This window comes from Octodon degus, unplaced genomic scaffold (genome assembly GCF_000260255.1).
Source record: "Octodon degus isolate 3935 unplaced genomic scaffold, OctDeg1.0 scaffold00103, whole genome shotgun sequence".
NCBI classification, from domain to species: domain Eukaryota; kingdom Metazoa; phylum Chordata; class Mammalia; order Rodentia; family Octodontidae; genus Octodon; species Octodon degus.
This window is the reverse complement of record NW_004524679.1, coordinates 10522585-10546237: the sequence shown is the minus strand read 5'-3', so window position 1 is coordinate 10546237 and position 23653 is coordinate 10522585. Positions and strand designations below refer to the sequence as shown.

The following is a 23653-nucleotide window of genomic DNA, read 5'->3' as shown; positions in this document are numbered from 1 at the left end:
CAAATCCAAAAATGGGTATCAGAGATGAAAACAATCTTCTCAAAAGAAGAAATACAAGAAGCAAATAAATACATGAGTAAATGTTCCACATAACTAGCCATTCATGAAATACAAATGAAAACAACACTGAGATACCATCTTGGAATGGCTATCATGAAGAAATCAACCAACAACAAAGATTGAAGAGGCTGTGGGGAAGAAATAATCCTTCTCCACTGCTGGAGTGAATGTAGACTGGTGCAACCACTATGGAAAGCAGTGTGGAGAATCTTCAAAAATCGAAGACTGGAAATCCCATTCAATCCAGCTATCCTCCTTCTGGGAATTTTCCCAAAAGTAATGAAAACTTCATATCATAGTGATACATGTGTGTCTATGTTTATAGCAGCACAATTTGTGATAGCCAAATCTTGGAAACAACCAAGATGCCCATCACCTGAGGAATGGATGAAAAAGATATGGTAATTTTATGCAATGGAGTATTACTCAGCTATAAAAAAAGACAAACCCAAAGCTTGTATAGGTAAATGGATGCAACTAAAAGATATACTGATAAACGAAATAAACCAGACCCACATATGCAATTATCATATTGTCTCTCTAGTGGACGAACTCAAAAGAAGAAATAAAAATTGAAAGGTGTAACCCAGTTAAATGGAAAGTGAGAACTTAAGAATTAATCAATGAAGAGAGAGAAAGAAGAAAAGTTTGGAAATATCGCAGGGGGAAATCATAAACTTATATAAACAGATGGTTATGGCAATGGTGCTAAGAATCTCCATTAGCTTTCTGAAAATAGCAGTTACCGGGTAGAAATCTTACCCTGACTAACTATATATGCTGATATCTGTGAACTAAGCAACTGAACTGAAGATAGCAATATGTAATACTAAATAAATACATGTTTGAAATACCTAGCATTTTGGTCTTCTAAATGTATGGTACTTCTACTGTCATTTCAATTTTTGCTCTACTCGCCTTAAGGTGAATTCTTGTAAAAAAAAAAAAGGTAATAAAACAAAAAAGAGACAGGAAAAACAGTCATAGGATTTTGATTTTTACATGTCTGTGTAAAACTATGCAATTTTTTAACAGTCTATAGGGAGTTAACATTTAGAGTAGCCATGGTTGTTGGAAAATACTACTTCCATGTTATATGTAAGGCATTTGATTTTTAGACAGATAGTGTTTTTATGCTCATTTGAGTCTTTTACAGTGTAACAATATCCTTAAGCTTCTCTTCTTGATGGTTAACAACTAAAGTTTGCAGACCAAAAATTAGAGAAAATGAGGAGGTTCAAGGATAGGCAATATTTTTTTCATTAACCCTTCAAGGTCAGTGAGGATTCAGGACAGAAGAGAACCTGTGCTGTGACATCTTGTAACTCAACTGTGTACCAAATTTTCTTATTGAGATTATGGGGCCACAGAGGAACATGATTGACTATGTATAGTGTGCCTAAGGAGAATTACTTAGAGTGAAAAAATTATTTCAGGCTGTCACAGACAGCAAATTGGTCAAGAAATGGCTGTGACTCATCCTGATGGCTGACACAAAAAAGATCTACAAAGTGATGTACATGGTTTCAGGGTTAACCCTGAGGGGATCTGTCTAACATTGTCAGATACAAAAGTCACATTTTTATGTGTGTTGAGCTTGCTTTAACTTGGTCTTAACCATTCAATAGAAAAGTATAACCACACGGTATAAAAAGTAAAGCCATATTAATATTCTGAGATGTAAAAGGCTCAAGTCAACAAGTTTACACATTTCCCAGTTCTTCTGATAATCGAATACTATTATGGACTGTTGGACTATATTGGGTTATTTTGCTGAATTCAATGACCTATAATATTTGAACTGGCATCAAGTATGAAATGATCCTTTAAAGACTTCTCCAAATACAGCTTCTCTAATTTCAAATGAAACACCCATCTCTGACAAAACAAAACAAAACAAAACAAAACAAAACAAAAAGGCAAAGAAATAAAGGATCATCTTGTTGTGGAAAATATACATGTATGTATACGTATATGCAAAATAACTAGTATAGCTATATAGCTATCTTCTATTAGTTCAATATGAAGAAATGTTTGTACTAATATTGTTTAGAAAGATATTATGTCTGCATCTTCTCCTCTGAGTAACTACTGTGAAGACAGCTATATGCAATGTATTATTATAACTGTTCTACTAACTTGTTTTGAAACTGTTTCATTGTTAATTTTTCTTATCAAAATGAATAAAAAATTGAAAGAAAATGAATTATTCACTCACCCATCAAAAATAAATACAATAAAAAATAGTCATTATGTTCCATCCTGAATATTGTAATGTATCTATCCTGTTTGCCACTCACTTTTTTAGTATACTACATTCATCTTAATGACATCCCCAAATCTATTCCTGGCATGACTTTTTTTAAAGCTTCTATTTCACTCGTGATATACTTTTCTTATGGATACATATGATTAACTGAGTGATAAACTTTTAGAACTTTGATTCCAGTGTGATCAATGATGTACCCTCTGATTATTATTATGATGATGATGATTATTAATTATTATTATTATTATTTTACTGAGAAAACAGTATATATTTAGAATTAGCCAGCTGGACTCAGTTGAGATCATGCCAATTTTGTTGGCAACATCTAGTGCATCATAATCAGGAGCCCACTGAACATACGCCTTCTTCTCTCCATCACACCTGATTCAAGTATTGACCTTGGCAACATCAGTGTCATAGTGCTACTTTACATCTTGTTTGATTTGGTGCTTATTGGCTTTGACATCCATAACAAACACGAGTGGGTTCTTGTCCTCAATCATTTTCATGACTGACTCTTTGCTCATGGGGAACTTGATGGTGGCATAGTGTTCAAGCTTGTTTTCCCTGGGGGTGCTCTTCCAAGAGTATTTGGGCTGCCTTTGGAGCCTTAGTGTCTTGGCACAGTGGAAGGTGGGAGATATTCATATCTTTTTTATTTGTATGTGCATGCCTTTCAGCACTGCCCCCTTGGCCTTCAAAGCTTTTGATTTGGCTTCAGCTTTCGGAGGGGCAAGGGATTCCTTCTTCATCTTCAATGCCATCTTCTACCCTCTGATTATAAATACTACTTGATTTTCTTGGATGTGAGGCAGGACAAGAAATTATGCACAGTCTTATGAGTCATAAGGCAATACTGTATACAAAAATCTGTCACACAGTATAGGATTTGTTTCAGTGGTAGCACTGAAAATTGAAAATCTACATTATATTCATTTGCATTATTATTACACTGAGTGCTATTTATTTATTTATTTATTTGTTTATTTTAGTACCTGGAGTTAAACACAGGACCTTGTACTTCCATGGCATACATTATGCCACCAAACTATCTCCCTACCCTGAATGATGTTTGAATTCTACATTTATTTCCCTAAGCCTACCAGCAATTAAATATCAACATCCTCATTAACAACTTCCTTTGAAAGTTGGTTGCAAATACTTTTTAGTCCAGGATCTCCAGAAGAATTGTCCTCAACTGTTATAATGTGCATTTGACTGGTGTTAGGTTCACAAAATTTTTATCTGTGGCCATGGCACTTACTGGGTATATTTCTGATATTAACATGCTATGGGAATCAATGGCTGTAATATTTAGATCTGGGATACAGTTTCACTGAGAAATTATGTGATAAAAATGCAAACACAGTATGGCTGGGCAATGACTATGGCTTCAGATACATTTATATTTAAATGTTTCTATTCAGCTCTTCAAGCTATGTATCTTTAGGGATATTATTTAGCCTATCTGAAGTTCTGCTTCCTTAACTAGAAAAAAGAATGTCGGTAATTATGTCTCACCAATACTATTATAAAGACTAAATAAAAGGAATAATTACTGTACAACACTTAGCATAATGTCTTTAGCAGTAATAAAAATAAATGTTACTAATGACTAAAATTGCAGGGCTGGCAAGATGGCTAAGTAGATTACGTTCTTCTTTAGGCGAACAAGGTGACCAGGGTTAAATTCCCACACCATATGCAGTGCCAGGCCCACCCCTGGGCGCAATGAGCCAGCCACCGACCGGGTGTGGTGGCACACACCTGTAATCACAGCGCTGGGGAAGTTGAAAACAGGAAGATCACTGTCAGTCCTAGCTGCATAATGATAGCTTGTGCCAAATACATAAAAAAGTGCACTGTGATATTGCATATCAGTATTCTCAAATTTATTGTTCATATTACTAGATATAAGTATTAAAGATTGGTCAAATATTATGACCAGAAAAAGGGTACTGTATTTGGGACAGGGCTTCAAGATTTGAATAACATAATATATAATAAATAATATGTTAATAAAATAAAATAACAGTATAGCATATGATATATGATATATATTATATTTTTATATTTAAAAATATAAAAATAGGTACCTCTTTTGGTGCCTAACTTCATCAGTGGTATTACACAGAAAAGAGTAGTAATGAGAGATTCAATAACAGTAATAGTTTTATAATGAGAGTTTAATCCATAATTTTGTTTTTGAGGTCATCATCTAGTACATAATAAATTTACATATACATTGTTTTAATTCTATAGATATATATGTCTTCCATTATCTTTCACAAATGGTCTTTATTTCCGCTTTTTTCTTTATTTTGAATCATTTTATAGTGCTTCATTGTTTTATATACTTTCTAAACTAAAAAAAGGTCAGTTAAATATTCTTTGTGAAACAATTATTAAACATTAAATGTGGCTGTTAAGTTTCAGGTTATTCATATAGAATAAGAGAAAGCACATAAGCCACACATTCTAGTGAAGTTATCCAGCATTCTTCTTCTTCTGAGTCAATTATTGGAGAATATAAGACATATTCACAAAATTCTATATTTAAGGTAGCATGGTAGATACTAAGTACTGCTGTTTTCTATTTAATTTACAATCTCACATTCATTTTAATGTAAAAATTATTTTTCACAAGCAAGTCAATTCCCATCAAAAGTCAAAGAAAATTAAGTCCCTAAGAAATATACAAGTATTTTTAGTTTTTCAAAGATAATTATTCATATCTAGACTCCTTAAGTCATTACCATATAAGTGTTATGAAATAGTAGCATACAAGATGGAGGTTTAATTTATTATGGAAAGGGCAAAGATTAGATTGTTATAAATGCCATATTATAAAAATAAATCTACAGATAGACTGACATACATAAAGCTTGTTCAAATCTGCTTAAAATCATTTTTGAATAGCTCAGGATATTCTTTATGGATCATACAGGTGCTGTCATGTTTGCTACAGCAGATGGGAACAGCCAAGTTATGCACCTACTAAGGTTTTAAAAGTATTTTAAAAAGATTTTGAACAAAAATCAGGGGAAGGTAGAATACTCAGTCGAATAAGCACTTGTCCGGCAAGTGCAAGGGTCTGAATTCAATCCCCGGTTCTGAAAAAAAAAAATAGGGCTGGGGAGATAACTCAATAGAATAAGTGCTGAGGAGATAACTCAGTAGAATAAGTGTTTGCCAATAAGTCCAAAAATTCATTTTTTCTAAGAAAATATTAACAACTATGAAAACTGAAAATGGGGAGCAATTAATAAATTACATAGCACTCCAGTTAGTAGAATACAATAAACTATAACTAAATGGCTTGACAAAATATTCCCAATTAGTTATCTTGTGCATGGTGGACATATAATAAATAATAATTGCTAATTTCTTCTGACAGTTAATTATATATCAGCATTAGGCTTATGTCAAATTGAGAGGATAAATTTCTGGATCTTGAGGCACATATTTTAAAACTGGAAATTTAGGGCTGGGGAAATAGCTTAGTGGAATAAGCGCTTGCCTGGTAAGCACAAGATCCTGAGTTTAATCCCCAGTACCACAAAAAAATAAAATAGATAAATAAATTTTAAAAGTGGAAATTTAGCTCACTTGCAGTATACTTTCCTACCATGTGTTGCTCCAGAACCTCATTAGTCAATCAATCAATCAATCAATTAGCAATTAGCAAAATTACAAACTTTTTATCAAAATGATATTCTGAAGGATGATAGTTTCTTAATAAATGAGTTAATAAGCTGATAGTAAAATTATGTATTTTTTGACAAAATTGTTGATAGGATTGTTTGCACACAATGTTCATTTGGCATGCTACATTTTCATCTCTTTTCTTCAGTCTCAGTCACAGGTGTAAAACATGAACAAAGTTTAAAATTTGGTATAAGTACTAATATAGACTTCAGTAATTCAAAAATTGCAATTTACCTTCATTAATTTAACCATTTTTCTCTATTGTATGAATCAATATTGCAACCCTACACAATGAACATGAATTTTAATATGAAATATTATAAGATGGCATTACAGAATATATTGTTTTAATGAATTTCAGAAGCATACATGAAACAATAAACAAATATGATTCTTCCTCTATTCCACTTATGTTATTTATCTAATAATGTATATTATGAAATGTCCACATTTTCTGAATTAATTTATATTGAAAGAAACAAAATCATATGAAAGTAACTAGGTAGAATATAATTTATGGTTTTCAATTTGGCATTCAAGAAATAAGAATCATGATCTTCACCTTAATAACAGTAAGTTAACCGAATACAGAACACTAAACAGGACGGGAACATTTTACGTATTGCTCTTCACACTGTAATATTAAAAGCACCCTCACAGTCTTTACTAAGAAAACAAGTTTGAATAATTTGTTTGTCATATATATATATTTTTTTTTTCTAATGGTAATAGGGATTAAACTCAGGACCCTGTGCTTGCAAGGCAGGTAGTTATCCTACTGAGCTATCTCCCTGGCTCTAAGATTTATTAGTCATATTTTGAGCTGTTCTACCTGAAATCAGTAAAAGTGGTTTCCTTAAAAATATCTCATAGGGTGACTAAAACAACAACCAAAAATGAGTATTGTTTTCATAATTTTATTGAGAAACAAAGGGGAATGAGACACTTTCAAACCAAATTGGTAGGACAATTTCAGTAATTAACACATTGCATACATTCTTCCTAGTGGTTAATTGCTGTACATGATGTGGACTTGATCTCCTACTCACAAACACCATTAGAACAAATCCCTCTATTCATTAAGAGATGTAACTATATATCAATTCCAACCCCTTTGAATACACAGATACAAAATGGTATTCATCTGTATACCCTTTTCTTGTTAAGTTCAATCATTTAAATATTGTAGGTGTGTAAACTCAGAAAAATATTCTAAAGGAGTTCAGTAGTCCATAATAGTATTGGGTCTTTCACTTCACTGGCAATGTCAGAATTTATTGACCTGAGTCCCCCACAGCTCAACATAACAGCATGGCTTTACTTCCTATATTTCGTCCTCATACTTTTCTACTGTATGGTTAAGACCAAGGTAAAGCAGGACCTATGCAACAAAAGTTGTAGCTTTTGGGTCTGACAAGGTCAGTGAAATACCCTCAGGATTTATCCTGAGATTCTGTACCTCAGATTGTAGAACCTTTCTCCGTGTCAGTCATGTGGATGAGTCACTGCTGTTGCTTGGCCAATGTGCTCTCTGTGAAAACCTGAGAGAGTGTTTTCTCTCCAAGTGACTCTCCTTAAGCACACTCTACATCATCGATCACTTTCCGCTTTGGCCCCATAATCTTCTTGATCAGAAAATTTGGGAAACTACTGAGTTACATGATGTTACAGTACAAATTCTCACATGTCCTGACTCTTAATTGACCTTAGAAGGTTACGGCCAAAATGTTGGCTTTCCTTGTAGCCCTCCTTTTTCTCTAATTTTGGTCTGCAAACTTAGGTTGTTAACTATCCAGAAGACAAGTTTATTGTTATTATCAAACAACTTAGGCTATTAAGCTTAACCTCACTATCTCTCTGCATATCGAACATCATAGGCATAATAAAGAATAGCTACTTTTCATCAAGTATTGATATGCTGAATTTAAGTCCCTACATAATATGATAAAAACATTTAAAAATTAGATTATATTTTAAAAATAGGATAAAGAATTATATACTTCTCATGTTTGCACATAAGTCCAAAAATCTCACCATATACAACCCTGAAGCAGGACAGTTCCACAATATTCCTTTTCCTGTCTCTTGCTTTCATTCACCACCCGCTTCTTCTTGAGCATCTACCTACCTAAGAGACATCATAGCAGCAATTGGCATGTCATGACAAGCAGCCCATATTCAGAATACCAGAATGACAGGCACTCCAAACATGAAAGTACTATTACAAAATACCATCTGCAGTGCAGTAGCTTAGTTCACAGGTATCAGTATATATAGTTAGTCATGGTGAGAATCTTTCATATACTCATAAGTGAAATAAACCAGACACTCATGTGTAAGTATCGTATAGTCTCCCTAGTATAAGAACTCAAAAGAAGAAATACAAATAGAAAGATATAATATAAGTAAAAGGAAAGCAGGATCTCAAGGACTAACTAATCAAGAGAGGGAAAGGAGAAGAACTAGGAAACATGACAATGTCAAGCCATACAGTTATATGTAAAAGATGAGCAAGACAATGATCTTGAGAATCTTCAGAAGATTTTTTAATCTAGCAGTTAATTGGAAAGATTCTCACCCTGACTAGAATATATTTTAAAAATAGGCATAAAGAATTATATACTTCTTATATTTGCACATAAGTCCAAAAATCTAACCATATACAACCTTGAATCAGGACAGTCCCACAACATTCCTTTTCATATCTCTTGCATTCATTCGCCACCCCTTTGTTTTTGAACAATTATCTACCTGAGAGACCGCACAGCAACAACAGGTATCTCAGGACAAGCAGCCAGTATTCAGAAGACCAGAATGACAGGAACTCCAAGCATGAGACTACAATTAAAGATTACCCTCTTCATTGCTGTTGCTTAGTTCACAGGTATCAGTATATATAATTAGTCAGGGGGGGGGGAGAATCTTTCCAATTAACTACTAGACTAAAAAATCTTCTGGAGATTCTCAGAATCATTGTCTTGCCCATCTTCTACATAAAACTGTATTTCTTTACATTGACATGTTTCCTAGATCTCCTCCTTTCCCTCTTTTGATTAGTTAGTCCTCGAGTTTCTGCTTTCCTTTTCTATTATACACTTCTATTTGTATTTCATCTTTTGAGATCTTATACTACGGAAATTGTTCGATATTTAAACATGTGTATCTGGTTTATTTCACTTATGATTATATGTTCAAGTGGCATCCACTTCAATATAAAGGCTTCGAGTTTATCATCCTTTATAGCTGAGTAATACTCCATTATGTGAAAATACACCTTTTTTAACCATTCCTCAGGTGATGGGCATGTTAGCTGTTTCCAGTATTTGGCTATCACAAATTGAGCTGCTATAAACATAGGCACACCTATATCACTATGATATGATGTTTTCCTATCTTCCAGGAAAATTCCCAGTAAAAAAAAAATAGCTGTTTTAAATGGGATTTCCAGTCCAACTTTTCCAAGGAGTCTCCACACTGATTTCCATCTTTGACAAAGGGACCAATCATACTCACTGGAAGAAAGATAGCCTCTTTAAAAAATGGTACTGGAAAAACTGACTCTCTACATGTTGAAAACTCAAACTTGACCCAGGTCTATCACCATGCACTAAACTAAAGTCAAAATGAATTAAAGATCTAAACATAAAAGCAGAGACACTATATCTCCTGGAAGAGAATATAGGAGGAACTCTTCAGTCCATATGGGTAGGCAATGAATGCATGAACAGAAATCAAATTGCACAGGAAAATGTTGAAAGAATTAACAACTGGGACCTGCTCTTACTAAGAAGTTTTTTCACGTCAGAAGAAATTACCAACAAAGTGAAAAGGCAACCCAAAAATTTGGAAAAATCATGACAAAGAAGTCCTCAGACAAAGGTCTGTTCTCTAGAATTTATAAAGAACTAAAAAACACTAGTGCCCCAAAATTTAAAGACCCATTGCAGAAATGGGCATCTGAAATGAACTCATGCTTCTCAGAGGATGAAATTAAAGAAGAGAATAAATATATGAAAAAATGTTCCACATCACTAACCATCCATGAAATGCAAATTAAAACAACATTGAGATATCATCTCACCCCAGAAAGAGTGGCTATCATAAAGAAATCACCCAACAAAAATGTTGAAGAGGCTGTGGCGAAAAATGAACCCTTCTACACTGCTGGTGGGAATGTAGAATGAGTATTTTTTTGAGTTAAACATTTTTAATTTTACTGAAATTTTCCTAATTTGATGAACACAAGTTTTGCCAGATAGGTTATATTTAAATCATACTATGAACACTATTTCTCAGTTTTCCAATCTGTGATGCCAGAACTAAATATAAATATTGTTAATGTAGGAAAGCACTTATAAAATACTTTTTCAGGATCACTTGTACTGGATTCAACAAACAAACTTTTATTCTACCATTATTAAATACACTACAAAGAAATATATGTTTACTGTCACATTTTTGAGCACTAGAATCCAGTACAGTAGCATCTGGTAAATTGAACTCACTGTGATATAGTACTGAAAAGCATTTCTTATACATGTATAAAAATCATTTAAGTGTGTTGTAGTGCAGCAAACTATATCCAAAACTATGACACATTGGCATATTGAATATTTGGAACTAAATGAATTTGGAATGCTGTAGAAGCTGAATTTGCACCAAATTCTGAAAATGTCCTTTGATTCTCTCTTTCTAAGTCAGAGAAGATTTATCTGACACTCCCTTCCCTCATTGAACAGGTTTTTGTGAAAGAAATGCAATTATCCCAGGTTTCTTTCCTAGAATCCCCTAAGCAAGAAAATCATCACAGAGAAAAAGTAGATTGAAATGTCTGCATATTTTCACTGAATGTGGTATCTATTTCTCTGATAACTGAAAGACTATCTGCATAATGAGATCATTCTGTTGGGAGGACACTCTCTCTCATCTTTCTGCAATTCATACCACCTTCCTTAGAGACTAGCAAAACTTTGTCATAGGCTATTTGTTCATTGAAATATTTACTTCTTCTAAAAATTATTTACTACTTTAAAAAAATAATATAAACTTAATTTGTTTCTGCCCTTAAGAGTGGAAATTTAAACCTCAAAAATCTAGCACTTCTTTTAGTTATTATATTTTGCATGGCTACAATGTACATTTAGGGACCTTTCCTTGTGTTGATATAGTCCTCTTGATTTTTTATGTATTTGTTTGTTATAGGGTCTCATTACACAGACTGGACTCATGGTGATACCCAGCGCTAGGATTATGGTCCTTGCACATCACTAAGCTTACCTAAGCAAGTGCTTTAATGTGCTGAGCTATTTCATCGGCTTTGTTGGTCTATTGTTAATTTAAAATTTAAATATCAAATATTCATAAAGTGATTTTGAAATTCTTCATTAAAAGAATAATGTAGAAATGTGAAAAATATTGCTTTTTCATACCTGTGGTAGAGAATGAGTCCACATCTCCACAGTTGTTAACTCTTTCAAGGGGGTGTAAAATTGTAGAATCTCATTCATTGATTTCAGAAAGATAGTAAATAAATTTTTTCAAAATATTTGTTTGATAAAAGTAGAAAGTTTAATGAAAGTAGAAAACAAAAGGTATTGTGCTCAATCATTTTTATGGATTTTTGTAACATAGTTCAATGTAATTGTATTTCTTTGTGCAAATAGCCAATTAGAGGAAATTTAAAGACCCTCTCCTTGGGTAAATTCTTTTTATATATTACAATTATTTATTTAGCAAATAATTTATTGAGACTTACAGTATTGCAGATATAGCAACCGAAAGAAAACAAATATTTTATCTTGTGGAGTTTATATTATAGTGGTACTCTTAAATCTTCCAATAACCATACGAACAAAATTGTTAGGGATAATTTAAAGTATTTATCATTGATATTTAAGATGTAGTTTTTCTGCAATTATTATTAAAACTAGATATCTTTAATAAATATATTTGTGAGTGAATCAGACTTTCAAATTAAAATCTACCCTGAGTGTATCATCATAAAACAATTTTTATGTATGTCATAAAAGTATATTTAGTACTTATAATAAATAGCAAGTGATTTACAAACAAATGTATGGATATTTACCTACCACCCCAGAAAAATGATCAATATCGTGGAAAGATGGTGTTTGCTATCAATTCAATTTTTAGCTCAGGGGGGTAGAGTATGTTCTGTGTTTTTAAAGTGATAAATCTTACCGTATTGTTGTTAATATGATGCAGATTTTCTTTTTTTATATATTTAGTGCAGAGTCTAAAGGGTCTTACTACACAGATCTAACTCAGTGAAATGCTCCTGTTTTCATCCTTTCAAGCTCGGGATTACAGGTACGCACCACCTCACCCAGTCTCAGTCACTGCATGGCACTCTAGGGATCAAGCCTCAGTCCCTGGGTCTGCCTAAGCAGGTGCTTTAATTTGCTGATCTATATGGCCGGCCCTATGCATATGTTCTTTTCTTTTTTTAAAATGTATTTAGTACATGTAAAAAATGTACAGGGTCACAGTCTCACTACACAGATCAAACTCATAGTGATCCTCCTATTTTCATCCTCCCAAGCAGTGGGATTATAGGCACCAGCTACCGTGCCATTTCAATCACAGGATCAGTATGCCCTGGGGGCATGGTCCGCACAGCACACCAGGGATGGAACCCCAGTCGCTGCGTCTGCCTAAGCAGGCTCTTTAATCCACTGAGCTATTTGTCCAGCCAGATGCATATGTTCTATATATGTGATTTTAGGATATGAGGTGCAGGGTTTCAGTAAAAGGCATTATTTGATCCACGAAAAGGAGATATTTTTCCTTCCAAGGAGCTGAGAAAAGGTAAGTCACTACTGAGTTTTTTAAAGCTTTATTTTATTTTATTCATTTATTTATTTATTAGTTTTGTATTTTTTGTAGCATCTAACTACACAGCTTGGACTCATACTGATCCTCCTCTTTATATCCTCTTCAGCACAGAGATTACAGGTGCATACTCTCTACCATTTCAATTGTTTTCCTTAAACCTTTTCTCTAACATTTCTATCAATCAAAAATATTTTCCCATACCAATTTCCCACTAATAAATTAGCATATAGTTTTCCCTCTTATTACTTTTAAAACATATAACAATGTGCCCTTCACAACAATAGGACACTTTGTCCCACTCCTACTTCCTCCTTCCCAGACACAGAGGAAATGATGTAATTTTATTTTTCATTTTCTTTTCATTTTGTCTTCTGCCTTCCAAAATTGTCCAGACCTAACAAATTAGAAAAATTTAAAAACACAGAGAAAATTTATTTAAATGTATAAACAGCAACAACAGGAAAAAAAATAAAAGAAAAAACAAATGATATGCCAACAGATAAAGAAGACAATAGCAAAAATCAACACATCTGAATAATATCACCCAATGTTAAAAGCCTCCACTTTCTTACCTTTAGTGGATTGTCAGTTGGTGGTCAAATTGTTACACTCAGCTAAACTGATATAGCAGGTGCTGGGTGTGGGTGGCTCATCTGAGGACTGTTTCTAGCAGCATAAAATGTAGAACTGGAGAAGCTGTTGGGAAACTGTTAAGGAATCTGTTTGGAGAAGCTGCTGGAGCTGTTGGAAGCTGCTCATCCTCTTTGGGCCTTGTGTTTGATATCTTGATATGCTGACGTTCCTGATGAACTTGCCTTTGTGCTTTGCTTGCTGATCCTTTGCATGTCATTAGCAATCACCAAGAATGGCTACAGTTCACTTTGGGAAAATTCTGATCCTCACCTTGAGCATTGCTACTTGGCTCTGGAGAGCAACATCATGCATTGCTCACTCTTCTGGAAATGTTGTTAATATTGGCTTCCCTGATGGGAACTCAACTTTCTTCATCATTTCAAAAGTGTTCAGGACCTCACTGTTGCTGAGTACGGCTATGGTACCTTTTGTGGGAGCTCTAGTTCTTACTTTGAATGTTGCTTCCTGGCTCCAGCCTGTGAGCACAGGTCCTTCATCTTGCTGTCACATATTTTTTAGCTTCCACCACTGACCTTTGGGCTTTCCCAGAACAGATCCATGAAGTGGACTTTCATGAGACATTGCCATTGGATCTAGGCCTCTAGTTGGACTGGTGGGAGGCACTGTTATGTGCTTCAGGTCTTCAGGTGGACTCATGCAGGTTATTACTAACCAGGCCCTCAGCTGGGTTCTTTGGTCTTTTGTATGTAGACAGATATCCTGCATTACCTTTGTTTATGATTCTTCGGGTGACTACTATAAGTAATCTTATAAAATATGTGTCTTGTATTTTATTGTTCCCCTTGCAAAACCGCAAACTATGACATTATCAAAAAGACAGACTTGCTAACTTGTTAATATTATCACTTAGTTTTTTTTTTCTTTTTCATTTTGTGTATTTGGTACAGGGTCTCACTACGCAGCTGAGACTCATAATGATACTTCTGTTTTCAGCCTCCCCAGCCCTGGGATTACAGGCATGCACCACCATTCCCAGACTTTCTCACTAGCTCAGGGTGCCCCAGGGGCAGGGCTGGTGGTGAATGCAGGATTAATCCCAGTTCCTGCACTTGCTAAAGCAGGTAGTTAGTCTGCTGAGCTGTCTCATAGCCCCTCACTTAGTTATTGTATAATAATCAAATCTATAGTCTCCCAAAGGAGTGATGGCAAAATCTTAAATAAAAGAGTCATGTAGTATGAATTTAGGGCATCATGGCTTCACATGACACTACAAGCCTTAGCTAGGAACAGTGACTCATAGAGGTTTGCTTACTGTGTTTTCACTGCCCATCTCCAGACAAGGGGCCTAGGTATTGGACAGACTCACATGTAAACATAGTAATCTAATTAGTTAATTTTGATCCTTTTCAGAACCACAGCACGGTAGTATCAATTAACTGGAAGACTGGATCAAAAAACAGAATCTAACAATCTATTGTATTCAGTAAACTTATCTAATGCAGAAAGATATTCATAGACTAAAAATTAAAGGATGGAAAACAACAATTAATGAAAAAAGACCATGAAAACAAGCAGGAGTAACAATTCTTATACTAAATATAGTAAATTTCAAGACAAAATTGATTAGAAGAAATAAAGTCACTACATACTAGTTAAGGAACAGTCCAAAAAGAAGATATAAGGTTGATAAACACATATGCACTGAACACTGGAGTACTGATTTTTGTAAAATAAAAATTACTGAGACTAGAAAATTGAAATAAATTATCATAATCATTGTAAGGGGTTTTATTTTATTTTATTTTTTTGGCAGAACTGGGGATTGAACTCAGACCCTTGCGCTTGACAGGCAAGTGCTTTTTCTACTGAGCCATCTCCCCAGCCCCTTGTAAGGGATTTTAACACCTCACCTTCTCAAAGAAATAGTTCAACTAAACAAATAAAAAATTAATACATTTCAGAAGTGGACCAGACCTTTGAACATATGTATATAACATAAATATGCAAAATATTTCACCTCTATACACCAGAGTACAAATTATTTTCAGTAGCACGTAATGCTTTTTCCAAAATAAATCACATATTAGTCAGCAACCTTGCGTATTTTCTCTCTCACTAAACTTTATTTTAATGGGTCTTAAAATTCTGTGACAGATTTTTGGTCAAGTTGTTTCCATTAAAAAGTATTGATTTTAAAAACTAATAACTTAAAAACTGCCACACACTAAAAAATGATCCACAAAATTTTTTTCTTTCCTTCTGAAGATTTTATGATGCATTGTTATCATTAACCAGTCTTTCATTACTAAACTTAAATGGCTAACTGGGACAAACATTTCTGAAGCTGGGCTTCAGTCACTGATTAAGACTGGGGTGGCAAATGTTAGGGATAATATTCATTTAGCTTTCTGAACTTTCTGGACAGACTTGGTGACTTTGTCAGCTCCAGCAAACTTCTTGTCCACAGCTTTGATGACACCCACAGAAACTGTCTGTCTCATATCGGGAACCAAGAGCTGGGTAGCCAGAGTACCTCTCAACACACACAGGCTTGCCGGGAGTCATGTCAACAATGACAGCATCACCAGATTTCAAAAATTTGGGCCCATCTTCCAGCTTCTTACTAGGGAGGTGATCCATCTTTTCTGTCAGCTCAGCAAACTTGCAAGCAATTTGAGCTGTGTGACACTCCAGGACAGGGGCATAGCCAGCACTGCTCTGGCCCAGAAAGTTCAGGATAATTACCTGAGAAGTGAAATCAGCTGCTCCCATTAGTGGGTAATTTTTACTACCACTGGCAAAATCTGGTGTACAGAGGTGAAACACTTTGTATATTTACATTAAGTTCATATATTCAAAGGTGTGGTTCACTTCTGAAATTTATTGCTTTTCATTAGTTTGTTTAATTAATCTATATGTTTGAGAAATTAAGGTGTTAAAATCCCTTACAATGATTATGAACACTTTTGACAGACACATTCTTGACATTGAATCCCACATTGTCCCCAGGAAGACCTTCACTCAAAGCTTCATGGTGCATTTCAACAGACTTGACTTCAGTTGTGACACTGACTGGAGCAAAGGTGACCACCAGGCTGGGTTTGAGAACACTAGTCTCCCCTCAGCCCACAGGGACAGTGCTAATACCAGCAATTTTGTAGACATCCTGGAGGAGCAGCCTCGAAGGCTTGTCAGTTGGGTGAGTGGTATAAGGTGCAAATCAAAGCTTCAAGCAGTGTGGTTCCGCTGGCATTGCCATCCTTACGAGTGACCTTTCATCCTTTGAACCAAGGCATGTTAGCACTTGACTCCAGCATGTTGTCACCATTCCAACCAGAAACTGGCACAAAAGTATGGTGGCAGCATTGTAGCCTATTTTCTTAGCATAGGTGCTGAATTCTGTAGCCATTTACTTGTATCTCTTCTGACTGTAGGATGGATCTGTGGAATCCATTTTGTTATCACCAACAATTAGTCATTTCACAATCATTATGTAAGCCAGAAGGGGATGTTCATGGGTCTGCCCATTCTTGAAGATACCAGCTTCAAATTCACCAACACCAGTAGCAAAAATGAGGACAGAAGAGTCAGCCTGAGATGTGCCTATAATCATGTTTTTTATGAAGTCTCTGTGTCCAGGAGCATCAATGATGGACACATAATACTTGCTGGTCTCAAATTTCCAGAGGTCTGCAAACTTAAGGTGCTAACCCTCCAGAAGAGAAGTTTAATGATATTATTACACTATAACATAGGTAATTGAGCTTAACCTCACTATCTGAATATCAAACATCTTAGACATTACCTGGAATAGGTATTTTCCATCAAGTATTGATATGGTAAACTTTAAATCCCTACAGAATATGAAGAAAAAAGAACATAAATAATTTAGGAAATATAAATAAACAATTACGTATTTTTACACAGAAATTTAGAAATTTAACCATATACAGCATTGTAACAGGAAAATCCTATGACATTACAAAAAAGAAGGGCTGCAAGGACAGCCAAAGTTTTGCCCCTAGCCTTTCAAGGTCAGTGAGGACTCAGGACATAGGAGAACCTATCATGTAGCATCCTGTAAAACAGCAGTGTCCCAAATTTTTGGATTGAGAAGATTATGGGGCCACAGAGGAAAGTGACCAACGATGTAGAGTGTGCCTAAGGAGAGTCACATGGAGAGAAAACATTCTCTCAGGCTTCAAAACGGGAAATTGGTCAAGCAATTACCATGACTCATTCACATGGCTGACACTGAAAAAGGATCTTCAAAGTGTGGTACAGGGATTCAGGGTAAATCCTGAGGGGATTTGACTGACCTTGTCAGGTAAAGAAGTTACATTTCTCATTATATATTTCTTGCTCTATCTTGGTCTTAACCATCCAGCAGAAAAGTATAAAAACTAGATATAAAAAGTAAATCCATATTAATATGTTCAGCTGTTAGAGGCTCAAGTCAACTACTTCTGTCATTGCCAGTCCTACAGATAAAGCAATATTATTATGGACTACTGGACTACATTGAATTATCTTGTTGAATTCATGTACCTACAATATTTAAAGGACAATGGAATACACATCTCTAATAAAACTAAACAGAAAAAGGGGATATAAGTGAAAGACCATTTTGTATCTGTACATAGAAAATAGGATAGATATACAGCTATTTTTCTTAATTCAATGATAAGAAAAATTTGTATTAATAATGTTTAGACAGGATATCATGTCTGCATCTTGAAATATGAATATCCGCTGCAAAGACAATATGTAATGCATTAATTATTAAACTCTCCTACTATTCAGTTTTCAAACTGTATCATTGCTATTTGTTTCTCAATAAAATTAATAAAAAAATTCCAGAGGGAGATGTCAATGGTGACATCATTCTTGCACTCAGCTTTCATCTTGTCCAAGACCCAGGCATACCTGAAGGAAACCTTCCCCAGATCAGCAGCCTCTTTCTTATAATTTTCAATATTTCTTTTGTCAATGTCACCACATTTGTAGATCAGATGGCCAGTGGTGGTAGAATTTCTAGAGTCCACATGTCCAATGATAACGATATTAATGTGAGTCTTTTCCTTTCCCATATTGGCTTTGATTTAGTGGTGGTTTTCACTACACCTGAGCTCTTGCAGCAAACCCATTGCAAAAAAGAAGTCAAACCTGCTTCAATAGATACAAAGAATTGAGAACAACCCACACATGCTTTCCTATCACTGTGAAATATAAATAGTAATCAATGACAGAAAAAAGTTTGGAAAAGTCATGAAGTGTTGGAAGGTTAGTAACAGACTTCTGAATAATCAGTATGTCACAGAAAATGTCAAATATTTTCTGGAAATTAATGAGAATGATTACACAAAGAATGAAATCTCTGAGACACTAATGAAACAATCTCATCAGCAAACTTTCTTGCAATCAGTAATTACATTATGAAAATAGAGCAAGCCCAAATAAAAAACCCTCATGAGAAATCTCAGCATACTTCAGAAACAAGCACAGACCATCCTCAAATTAAAATGAAGGTAGAAAATTATAAAGATCAGGGGAGGGCCAGCCAAGTAGCTCAGCAGATGAAAATACCTGCATATGCAGATACAGGGGTCAGGGATTTGATTCTTGGTCTCCCTTGCTGGCCCCGCCCCTGGGACAAGCTGAGACAGCAAATGAGACTGGTTGTGGTGGTGTGTACCTGTAATCCCAGTGCTAGGGAAGCTGAAAAACAGGAGGATCACTACAAGTCCAATCTGTGTAGTGAGATTCTGTAGACCCTGCACTAAGTACAAAAATAAATAATAATCAGGGAAAATAAATAAAATTAAGACTAAAAAACCTATACAAATATAAAAGAGCTTATTGTTTGTAACAATAAATAAGAGAGATAAGCTCTTATCAAGACTTACCAGGAAACACAAAACACTGAAAACAATCCAATTAGAAATAAAAATATTGAAATAACAACAGACACTGTTGAAATTGAGAAAATATTAACTAATTCAAAAGTCATGTGCCATCAAATTAAGTTTGAAGAAATGGACAAATATCTAGACACATACAAATTACGAAAAATTAACCAGAAAGATATGAGTATGCTTTACAACCCAATGCTAAGCAATGAAAATTACTCAGGAAGAAAGAATTTAACTGCCAAAGAAAGCTCAAGACCTCATAGATCCATGCCTAAATTGCACAAAAATTTAAGCATATTAGTTACCAATATTACTCAGACTCTTTAACAAAAGTGAAAGGAACAGTGCTTATTTGTGGATATAACATCAGCATGATTCTAAAAACAGATAAACACTCAAATACAAAAGAATTATAGGTCAATCTCACCTATGAACATAGATGTAAAATTCTTCAAAAAATATTAGCATACAAAATGAAACACAATATGTAAAAGATGATCAATATCATGATCAAGCATATTTCAGCCACAAGTACAAGGATAGTTCAGCATAATTAATTAAGTAAATATAATGCATGACTTAAAGTAGAGAAAGTTCAAAAAGCCACATGATTATATAAATTTCCACCCATAAAAGGCTTGTCACAAAGTCTAATACCATTTTAAGAGAAAAACACTTAGGCAAACAGATATAGACAGTCAAAAAATGAATATGACAAAGACTACTTTTAACAAATATTAACCACAATCATAGTAAATTCAAAAAATTTAGAGCACTTCTGAAAGTCAGGAAGAAGACAAGGATATCTTTTATCATCTCTTTCCATTCAGCATGGTACTCAAAATATCACCCAATGCAATTCTTCAACAGAAAGCAAAGGGATACATATACAAAGAGAATAGCTATTCTGGGGAGATATCTCAGCAGTCTAAGCACCTGCCTGCCAAACACAAGGACCTATAATCAATCCTCAATACTTGCATGCTGTGATGCACATGCAGGAAGCCAGCCTATGAAACCAGGTGTTGTGACACAAGCCTGTAATCCCTCCCTGATCAAGCCCAGGCCTGTCACGTGAGACTTTCTGCTATGCTCTCTGGATGCCTTCAGCCCTCTGTAGCCATCCCGAGCTCAGGCCCTCCCAGCATGTGAGAGAATATCCTAGCTACCCTGTTCCTGCTGGACCTTCATGGTATAAGTCCATGCTCGCCCAATGAATGAGACCTTCCACCGCGCTCTCAGGACAACACCACTCCTGCAGAGCAAGCTCAAACCCAGGACCAGCAAGAATGTGGGATAGCATCTGCATGCCCCTGCACCACCTGGAGCCCTCCATACCCAGCGAATGCCTTGCATACAGCCCTGGGTTAAAACTGCAGCTGAAGTCCCTGCAGAGAGACTAGGGGCCAGAACCACCCAACTAATCCAGGACCTGTTTTGCTGAAGGGGCACAACATGTTCACATCCAAGGGATACAGGTGAAAAGAGCTGAGCACAGCAGCCAGACTCAAGCCAGGCAGAACTGGATGAACTCAAACTTAGTAGATCTCTACCGGAACTTCAGTAGATGCTAAGGTTATATCTGCACCAAAGCTCTACACCAAACGTCAGAGGACAGTGTTATACAAAATGACAAAGAGAAGGGGTAAAATGTGATCATAGGTAATGAGCCCACCCAGAATAAGTGCAGAGGACACTACCACAGAACAAACTGGAAATCACACAGCTGAAATGTCTGAATCAATAGTGTCCGAAGTACATAAACAGCCACAGAAAGGAATAAGGAATTCAGATAAGATATAAACTCTGAAATAAAAAGAAATATCTGAATTTATCGTGTCTGAAATAAGAATCAAATGAAGAAACATATAAAGAAAATAAGAACAGAAATAACCCTTGTAGGAATAGATTTAATAACTGCTTCTAGAGAAAACACTGATTAATAAAATAGAGGAGATTAGAAAACCAAAAGATTCCTTGAATGAGCAACACAGGAAAGAAATAGATTGCATGAAACAGAGCCAAAAAGGTATAGAGGAACTTAAAATATCAAACACAAGCTTGTAGAACTGTTTGAGTGAAAGTGAAGACACAGTTTCAGATTTGAAGATGCCATAACAGCTAGTGAAAAGGTAAGAAAGGATTTCTTAAAAACAGCTAGGATGAAGGAAAAAATAATTCATTACTAACAAGAAGATGCAAGAGGAACAATGTGAGAAGAATAGAAATCAATGAGAAAGAAGGTGTCAATACAAAAGATATAAAAAGGATATGGGCAGAAGCAATAGCAGAAAATTTCCCAAATATGAGGAAACAATCTGACATTCAGGTAATCGAAGCATAGAGAACTCCAAATAACTTCAACCCAATTAAAAACACACCAAGACACATACTAGTCAAGATCCCAGAAATTCAGCACAAGAACAATATAAAGAAAGTTGCTAGAGAAAAGAAACAGATCACATTTGAAGGAAAAACCATCAGAATAATGGTAGATTTCTCTTCGCAAATTATGAAGGCAAGAAGAGCAAGGAGCAGAGTGCTTCAAGTCTTCTATGAAAACAAATTCCAGCCCAGACTATGACACTCTGCAAAATTCTCTTTCAAGTTTGATGGAGAAGTGAAATACTTTCATGACAAAGAACAACTAAATAATTTCATTATTTCAAAGCCGACCATGCACAGAATACTAAAAGATGTTCTAGAGAGGGATCAAAATGATCAGAACTCCATGAACGAGAACAGAAGGAACCCACTAAATACAGCTAACAATTAACCACAACATAAAAAGGAGAAAACAACAGCAGGTAAATAAAATGTCCATCATAAGTCAATAAAAACTAGACTGGCACAGTGGATTGGAAACAAAATCCAATAGTATGCTGTATATAAGAAACACACTTAACTCACAAAGAAATTCATAGGCTAAAAGTCAAAGGATGAAAAACAATACTACACACTTTAGCACCTCAGAAAAAAGCACAGGTAGCCATCCTGTTTTCAGACAGTCTCAACTTTAAACCAAGAATGAACAAATGACTTAAAGAATGCCAAAAAAAAAGAAGGTGCCAGGGAGATGGCTCAGTGGAATAAGCGCTTCCCTGGCAAGTGCAAGGGCCTGAGTTCAATCCCTGGTTCCACCAAAGGAAAAAAATAGTGAACAATACTCTAATGAAGAAAAGGCAAAATGTTTTTTCATTCATTAGGTTGTGTCTTTGCTCTATAGTTTCCTTTATACTGCACAAGCTTTCTGATTTGTTATAGTGAATTTTGTTGACTTTTTATGATATTGCTTTATGTGATAGGAGGTTTGCTCCTGAGTTTTTGCATACATCTATGCTGTCAGGTGTAAGTCATACTATAACCCCCAGTAGGTTCATTAGTCCTTTTATAATGTTTAGATTACTCATACATTTTGATTTTGTTTAGCATATGGTTAGACACAGATTCAGCTCAAGTGTGCATTATGTAGCCATCAGGTTTTTTTTTTTTGCCAGCACCACTTGATAAATATGCTTTTGCCCTGATCCAATGTATGTTGCTAGATCTTTCTCACAAATAAACTTGTTGAGCATGTTGGGTAAAAATGCCTTTCCACATGGTGAGGTATAAAATGAGACCCCTATGTTTCACCATGTACTAATCTAAAATCAAAGTTTGTCAAAGATCTTCATCTTAAAATAAAAACAGTAAGTATTCTAGAATGTAAAAGAGGTAGAAGTCTTTAAGAAAGGTATAGGTAAAGACCTTAGGGAGGAAAACATATTCACACAGGAAATATCACAAAGAATCAACAAGTGTGATTTCATCTAATTAAAAATCATTTGTGCAGCAAAATAAATCTCCAACAGACTGAAGAGACAATGCACAGATTGGGAAAAAAATTTGTCCAGGTTTACACAGATGAAAGAATAATATCTATTATATGTAATGTACTAAAAAATATCAGGAACACCAGCAGGTACATAAGTCTAATTTTGTCATCAATGTACATGTACAGGGACTGGTGTATGGGATCAATAACCAGAATCTCTAGGAGACAGGCCCTGTGTGGGACACTGTGGACGAAATCAGTGCAGAGAGGTTAGGAGTGACTCAGTCAGCTAAACCAGGAGCAGAAAATCTAGCCAGTGGAATACAGCAGGTTTACTTCTACATGCCCCAGCAGAATGAAAGTGAGCAGAGAAGGCAGATCCAAGACCAGCTGGACAAGTATGCAATTGGCAGATTTAGCCCTAGTAAGCTGCTAGACCCA

The 23653-nt window shown here is 35.1% G+C and overlaps 1 protein-coding gene across 8 annotated transcripts in view; it reads right to left on the bottom strand.

Moving 5' to 3' along the window:
- Positions 1-23653, bottom strand: part of LOC101568064 (protocadherin-11 X-linked) — a 1027172-nt gene that overhangs the window by 526487 nt on the left and 477032 nt on the right. For 4 of the 8 annotated variants that reach the window (XM_023723774.1, XM_023723775.1, XM_023723776.1 and 1 more), the window contains exon 5: positions 11467-11520. The exons of 2 other annotated variants lie outside the window; for them this stretch is intronic. In XM_023723774.1, the coding sequence (XP_023579542.1) occupies positions 11467-11520 (54 nt within the window). Of the gene's footprint in view, positions 1-11466; positions 11536-23653 lie in introns of all 8 variants that reach the window. 2 more of the 8 variants (XM_023723772.1, XM_023723773.1) reach the window with 1 other exon arrangement.